Source organism: Oncorhynchus tshawytscha, linkage group LG07 (assembly GCF_018296145.1).
Source record: "Oncorhynchus tshawytscha isolate Ot180627B linkage group LG07, Otsh_v2.0, whole genome shotgun sequence".
Lineage (NCBI taxonomy): Eukaryota > Metazoa > Chordata > Actinopteri > Salmoniformes > Salmonidae > Oncorhynchus > Oncorhynchus tshawytscha.
The window spans coordinates 4,028,661-4,036,889 of NC_056435.1; the positions used below are offsets into that span (position 1 = coordinate 4,028,661).

General features: G+C 41.0%; 1 protein-coding gene across 1 annotated transcript; it reads right to left on the reverse strand.

Annotated features, from left to right (window-relative positions):
• Window positions 1–731: 731 nt before the first annotated feature.
• Window positions 732–6,160, reverse strand: LOC112253706 (zinc finger protein 791). Its single transcript, XM_024425661.2, has 2 exons — window positions 3,793–6,160; window positions 732–3,491 (listed from the first exon to the last, which is right to left on the reverse strand). Exons 1-2 carry the CDS (start codon window positions 4,198–4,200, stop codon window positions 1,947–1,949), a joined length of 1,953 nt encoding a protein of 650 aa, XP_024281429.1. The 5' UTR covers window positions 4,201–6,160; the 3' UTR covers window positions 732–1,946.
• Between the last annotated feature and the right edge of the window lie 2,069 nt (window positions 6,161–8,229).

Below are 8,229 nucleotides of genomic sequence, written 5' to 3' on the forward strand. Positions count from 1 at the left end.
AACCACCCGTTGTATAAAAAAAAGGGCATCTAACACCGGATCCGGAAGTTCAAATTTCGTCGCTAGCTAGAGTAAAGAAAATAGTGCTTCGTCCCATTTTGCTTGGTAAACTAATCTGGCTCCTCAAGCCACCTAATGGATATACACTACACAAGGCAGACTTCCTCTGTGGGCGTAACGCAAGAGTCCGCTGCCCCCCAAAATGACTCCACCCACGAACATCCACGCACACGAACATGCACGCACGTAGACCGTGTAACCACCTATAGAGATGTCTTCAAAAAGGAGCAACTTGCTCATACTTTGCATCCTTTTCCACCACTACGGCAGGGGCATATTTTAGGACTTTCCAGAGGGCCCGCAACACACCAGAACAATTACTGTCAGCATATAAAATAAATTTAAGATTGGCATAATGTGGGCATGCCGGACACAACAGAACAATAACTCACAGTAAAATATTTAAGTCAGAATCTACTAGTGCTGAGCGATTAACCAACATTTCGTTTTGTTATGATGACGCTTCAATTACTTGAATTGCATTTAGTTTGTTTTGTGTGTGAGCCTAACGCACTGTTTCTCTAATCATTCAAGTCAGAAATCAAGTCAGGATCCATTTTTTTATTTTATTTTTGTACCTTTATTTAACTAGGCAAGTCAGTTAAGAACAAATTCTTATTTTCAATGATGCCTAGGAACAGTGGATTAACTGCCTTGTTCAGGGGCAGAATTACATATTTGTACCTTGTCAGCTCAGGGATTTGAACTGGTACTAGTCCAATACTCTAACCACTAGGCTACCCTGCCACAGAGTTGGGAGGCAGAGTTTTTATTTTAAAAATATTCAACCTAGTTTAACTCAAACGTGGTAAATAACTACAATGACCATAATCCATTTTGATATCGGTTTAGAACATATATCATTGATGTTCTTCTCCCAAACATGCCACTGCTTTACTTACAAATGTAAAACAAGATTGCAGGAGAACAGGAACTACCACAGCAGTCAAATCTTTTCTTAGTTTTTTTGTGTACATTTTGAGAAACTGTCTTTGTTTTCCAGCTGTATTGTTGTGCAGACTACCTGCGCTCTGTCCCAACTGCTGTATGGAAAGTTGACCGATGCACTCCAGCAAGCAGGCTTCCTGCATGCACATATCTATTACTGCTAGCGAGGCACAGACTCCAATCTAAATTACTGCACACATTGTTAATTGCTGAAAAGCTTAATGGGAAAATATATAATAGTAATATTTTCAGGGTCAATTTCAGGTGGAACTAATTATTTGTGGAAATTCTTACACAAGAACACTCAAAGTCAATCTTAAATTAATCATTGTTCATTTGTCAGCGCACTGGAGAGGTTCCAACTAACTCAATGCACCATAGTACACATGTTAATCAGGAGCACTTTTTGGGCAGTCCCAGCAGTTGTCTTATATATGGCTCTACACAGACAAGTTATATTTGCATGATTTAGCATAATTAATTCATCATTACTGTTTTGTTTCATTCATGTGACCGACCAATACTGGTTCATAACACTAACACCTCACGAGGCTTCTCTCTAAACTGAGACCTTGAAACTGAGATATATTTTGTTTGTTCTCAAAACAATGTCTGGGTATACTGCCAAATTGCAGTTACTGATAAGAGTCAACCACTTGAAATTGGTTGAACACAGAAATTGGTTTATAGAACAGCACATGAATAGAACACAGAAATTAGTTATAAGAAAAGCACAAACATTAAAATTCCCATTACAATAGGGTTTTGTAAATCTTACACAAGATGATGCAAGTTTGGAGGAAAAGGTAATTGAAGAGGTCAGAAGGAAAAACAATAGGGTTTTGTAAATCCTAATAATCTGTTAACATTTTAGCTAACAGATTATTAGATTGTCAATGATTAGGTAGGTTCCCACTTCCTGCAACCCCACTTCTGCATTATAGATCGAGGAAATCTGAGACACCAGAGTAGTGCCTCTTCTCGTGGTGTTTTCTGTCACCATCTTGGGAGAAGCGTTGCCCACAGACAGAGCATTGGTATGGTTTCTCTCCAGTGTGAACTAGCATGTGTACCTTAAGTTTCTCTTTTCGAAAGAATCTTTTTCCACAGTATCTGCACTGATGATTTCGCTCTCCAGTATGAACCCTCCTCACATGCATCACCATGCCATCTTTGCGAGTAAATGTCTTTCCGCATTCCAAACAAGGATAGGTTGCTCTTTCTCCAGAGGTATGTGTTAGTATGTGCCTTTGGTACGATTTTATGTATGGAAAACTCTTCCCGCACACAGTGCAGTGATACGGTGTCTCTCCAGTGTGTACTCGCATGTGTATTTTGATGTTGCGATACTCCTTCCCACATATTGTGCAGAGAAATGTTTCTATTTTTCTCAAATGTGTTCTCCTGTGTCTTTCAAAAAGTCCCTTGTACAAGAACTGCTTGTCACAGTCAGGACAGTGGAGAATCTCTCTGTGTACTAAAAAGTGTGCTTTCCAGTCAACCAGGTCTGAAAACCTTTCCTCACACTTTGAACAGCTGTAACTTTTCTTGTGTGTTAGCTGATGTTTTTCAAGCTGTTCCAATAGGACAAAGCTTTTCACACAGTCAGAGCAGTGGAAATTGCGTTCCTCCTTCATGTGTGTTTTTTGGTGTAATTTAAGATTATCTAATCGAGCAAAACTTTTGTCACAGTCAGGGCAGTCGTAAGGCTTCTCTCCTGTATGTGTTCTCTGATGTCTTATAAGACGATTCTCTTGTTTGAAGCTCTTACCGCAGTCGGAGCAGACGTAGGGCTTCTCTACAGTTCTGAAACTCTCGGTCCAGTCTTCAGGAGTATCTTCAGGATCCTCTTCATTCTCCTGTGATGTTTGGGGTTGTTGTCCTTTTTCTACGTGTTGATTCTTTCTAACAGAACTTTTGCAAGGCAAGTCTTTGCCTGGCTGTGACTGGACCATTTCCCCCCCTGGTGCACTAGCTCGAATTTGACTCTTCTGCCTGCCTCTGCTGGCTGGTCTCTGCGGTGTGTTCACACGGTCTACATTCAGTCCAGCCTGTTCGAGCCGTGTGACATGTTCCTCTTTCATATGTCTTTTTGCATGTAATTTAAGCTTATCTAATTGAGCAAAACTTTTGTCACAAACAGGGCAGTGGTGAGGCTTCTCTCCAGTATGTGATCTCTGGTGTCTTATAAGATCCCTCACTTTTCTAAAGCTCTTACTGCAGTCAAAGCAGTAGTGTGGCTTCTCTCCTCCAGGACTGAAACCCTCGATCCAATCATCAGAGTCATCAGTATCTAGGGGCTCCTCTTCCTTCTCCTGTATTGTTTTGCTATGTGATGGTGTTCTCTTTCCGGGAGCTCTAGCTCGTATTTTACTCCGAACTACAAAATGTCCATCTTGCTGCTCATTATTAGAACTGTGGAAGTGGTCCCGCTCGATCAGGTTGTCATCTTGCAGGTCTTCTGGGGTGTCCATCTCCTCTACCTGGAAATACATTTAAAATGGCATAATTACTAGTGGGCCTACCGTCTCTGTTCTCTAAAACATTTGTTTTGTAATAATATAGTCTACTTTTCGATACATTTAAGTCCAAATTAGAATAGATAGCATACCATAAATACCTAAACAAATAACGTACATGTGTACAGTAGTAGCTAGGTCTAATCGTTTGAAATACCTAACAGTGTCAACATGATAATGATGATTTGTTTGTCATTAGGCCTAGAGATCACCATAGACTAGTGTTCTAGGCAAGAAAAGGTTCATTGACAGTAGTAGTCTTTACCTTCGTCTCCTTGTGTTTAATAAAGCCAGACAGCCAGGACAGCGTGGTGAGTATTTGTGGTTGTATTTCTGACGCTGCATCCCCACTCTTCCCCTTCATTTTCCTCCTCAGTCGAACATATCGGTCTCTCAAGTTCTTCCATTTCGTCCTGCAAATCTGTTCTTCTACTCTCAGAGTTTTGGCTATCTCCTTCCAGCTGTTGTTGGTCATGGTAAAGTCTTTGTAGTCTTTCAATGAGGTGTTGTACAAATTGTTGTACCTTCTGACCTCTTCAATTACCCTTTCCTCCAAACGTGCGTCGTCTTGCGTCTTGCTTGGCTTAGCGTCATCAGTATATTGAGGCTCCTCGTCATCTTGGTTTTCCTGCATTGTTTGGGGCAGTCCTTCGTCCTTCTCAAAGTCCGCCATTTTCCCTGATGTGCGTTTTGTATCTGATCAGAGGGGGTGTGGGTAAAACCACAAGCTGCAAACGAAGTCTGCTGTGCTATTCTATACACAACAGCGGACTATTTTTTCTTGTAACAATTTAAGCTTTTGGTTAGATTTGATTCGTAGTAAAACAAAAATAAAAAGCCCATCATTTCACACGATCCTTGTTGTTGCTACTGCATATCTATCCCATTGGCTGGTTAGGTAGTCCTCTCTCCACACCAGACGCAGCGTGATGAGGTTTAGAAAGAACAAGACACACACAGAAAGCTAAACTACCGATTGAAAACGAATCTAGACGACTAGATCGGATATACAAATCACATGCATGTTGAAACGTCAAAATGCCACTTCTTCGGGATTGTGTTGGTGTATCGCATCCAATTTAAGATGCATACACCGCCGCCTACTGTACTGGAGTTTGAGGCCATTCACGGCCTACCTACATTAAATTATTTGTGATATGGTCCTATACAATTTGGGGAGAGTAAAAAATATGTTTGTTGTTGTTGTATTACCCTACCAACGGCCTGGGGGGACAGAACACTACCACTCAACACCCCCTGCAACTGTTCTGCAGTAAAACCTCGCAATCCCAAGTATGTACCTGCCGCTGCCACCACAACCTCTCTTTTCTGGGACTTTAGATCCATTTGTGTAGTACAATTGACAACCATAGCTACTGTATGAATGCCAATAAACCTACCTTACTGAAGCACATATTATTTCCATCACTCTCTATTAGGCCCACTCACAGGAATCCTCTCAGGATCCCCATTATAGTGAATGGGGAAATGTTAAATATTCGTGCACATTTAAAAAAAAAAAAAAGATTAACATGGTACCAACAATTGCTTCTATTACACAAGATGCAACGTTATGTCCTTGAACCGATTGTTTTAATATCGCACACAGAATAAGTTATAAAGATAATTTAGTTGCTCCACCAGCTTGCAGTATCCCGTCGGCCATCATCTTGAAATACTGGTTGCGTCCGAATACCGTACTTGCGTTTTAAATAGTAAGCATTTTGAGTATGCGAAAATATTAAGTTTTACAGTATGTTAAATTTCGAAACTTCATCGCATATCCAATACCATAATTAGTTAGTCTAATTTCAATGTGAACATCTACCCCAACCGAGTATGTTCTTCAAATGATGTATTTATATTATTGCCTGTGCTGCTGTGGACACTTAAGGTAAGGAAACATAGTGCAGGGGTGTCGTGGTGCCTGAGCGCGGAGGAGAGGGGCTATAAAATGACAAACAAAATAAATATGTATAGCAGCCGGGAGGAAGGAAAATGGTTGTTTCTTCCGTGTCTTCTCTCTGCCTGTGGCAAAAATGATGAAGAACTATAGGCTACGTGTATGCACGGCGGAGGCCTGTCTGAGGCTTGACCACTTTCGCCAATCAGAATGTTGAAGAAAAAAAAATTCAACGTGTGTCTGCCTTGATGTTTATAAAACTCCATGGACCCACTCTCTACTCTTCCGCAGTGGAACCCAGAACGATATGTGAACACTTGGTTATGCCGAGGACAGCCAAACCAGAGTGGCCACAGCAAGGCTAAAAGGAGTTTGACCCACTCGAAAAGTTCAGATAGCCCTGCTAGGGTATTATAGCCTACATTGGCTATCGGTTGAAACGCAGGGCCCGTTCAAGCTTGATATGTCAGGGTGGTCAATTAGAAATGTGAATTGGGAGAAGTTGGAGGTAATAATGCATTTAGCTCCTGGACGTTGTAAAACCATGAGCCGTACACTGCCGCCTGTCTCCAGATTATTAATCCACTGAGAAGAGAAATTAGATTATCATCAACATTAACAATGCAAAACAAGAGTTGGGTTATATACGGTTTTTAACGGCTTGATTGTATACTGAACAAAAATATTAACACAACATGCAACAATTTCAAAGATTTTACTGAGTTACAGTTATATAAGGAAATCAGTCAATTGATTAGGCCCTAATCTATGGATTTCACATGACTGTTGGTTACAGATACAGTGCCTTGTGAAAGTATTCGGCCCCCTTGAACTTTGCGACCTTTTGCCACATTTCAGGCTTCAAACAAAGATATACAACTGTATTTTTTTGTGAAGAATCAACAACAAGTGGGACACAATCATGAAGTGGAACGACATTTATTGGATATTTCAAACTTTTTTAACAAATCAAAAACTGAAAAATTGGCCGTGCAAAATTATTCAGCCCCCTTAAGTTAATACTTTGTAGCGCCACCTTTTGCTGCGATTACAGCTGTAAGTCGCTTGGGGTATGTCTCTATCAGTTTTGCACATCGAGAGACTGACATTTTTTCCCATTCCTCCTTGCAAAACAGCTCGAGCTCAGTGAGGTTGGATGGAGAGCATTTGTGAACAGCAGTTTTCAGTTCTTTCCACAGATTCTCGATTGGATTCAGGTCTGGACTTTGACTTGGCCATTCTAACACCTGGATATGTTTATTTTTGAACCATTCCATTGTAGATTTTGCTTTATGTTTTGGATCATTGTCTTGTTGGAAGACAAATCTCCGTCCCAGTCTCAGGTCTTTTGCAGACTCCATCAGGTTTTCTTCCAGAATGGTCCTGTATTTGGCTCCATCCATCTTCCCATCAATTTTAACCATCTTCCCTGTCCCTGCTGAAGAAAAGCAGGCCCAAACCATGATGCTGCCACCACCATGTTTGACAGTGGGGATGGGGTGTTCAGGGTGATGGGCTGTGTTGCTTTTACGCCAAACATAACGTTTTGCATTGTTGCCAAAAAGTTCAATTTTGGTTTCATCTGACCAGAGCACCTTCTTCCACATGTTTGGTGTGTCTCCCTGGTGGCTTGTGGCAAACTATAAACAACACTTTTTATGGATATCTTTAAGAAATGGCTTTCTTCTTGCCACTCTTCCATAAAGGCCAGATTTGTGCAATATACGACTGATTGTTGTCCTATGGACAGAGTCTCCCACCTCAGCTGTAGATCTCTGCAGTTCATCCAGAGTGATCATGGGCCTCTTGGCTGCATCTCTGATCAGTCTTCTCCTTGTATGAGCTGAAAGTTTAGAGGGACGGCCAGGTCTTGGTAGATTTGCAGTGGTCTGATACTCCTTCCATTTCAATATTATCGCTTGCACAGTGCTCCTTGGGATGTTTAAAGCTTGGGAAATCTTTTTGTATCCAAATCCGGCTTTAAACTTCTTCACAACAGTATCTCGGAACTGCCTGGTGTGTTCCTTGTTCTTCATGATGCTCTCTGCGCTTCTAACGGACCTCTGAGACTATCACAGTGCAGGTGCATTTATACGGAGACTTGATTACACACAGGTGGATTGTATTTATCATCATTAGTCATTTAGGTCAACATTGGATCATTCAGAGATCCTCACTGAACTTCTGGAGAGAGTTTGCTGCACTGAAATTAAAGGGGCTGAATAATTTTGCACGCCCAATTTTTCAGTTTTTGATTTGTTAAAAAAGTTTGAAATATCCAATAAATGTCATTCCACTTCATGATTGTGTCCCACTTGTTGTTGATTCTTCACAAAAAAATACAGTTTTATATCTTTATGTTTGAAGCCTGAAATGTGGCAAAAGGTTGCACAGTTCAAGGGGGCCGAATACTTTCGCAAGGCACTGTACCTTTTAAAAAAGGTAGGGACGTGGATCAGAAAACTAGTCCGTATCTGGTGTGACCAGTGGCGACCCTGTTTTGTGCCCCACATTTTTGCAAAAAATAAAATAAATTATTTTCTGGGGGGTGGGGGGGTTGCCTGTTTTTGCATTTTATTTTGACATTAATACATGTCACATATCAGTTTGCAAACAATGTGAAAAAATTAATAATTGAGTTAATAAAGCCTTGTACAAACATGGTCTCTTTTTTGTTTTCTTGAGTAAGGCAGCTCCAAAGTGCAGGTGTTTCAGCCTAGCTCAGTGCTTTCTGTGGTGGTGGGGCAAGCTAGCAGAAAATACGGAGCGTTGCGCTGTGATTGGCTTAGTGTTCTGTCA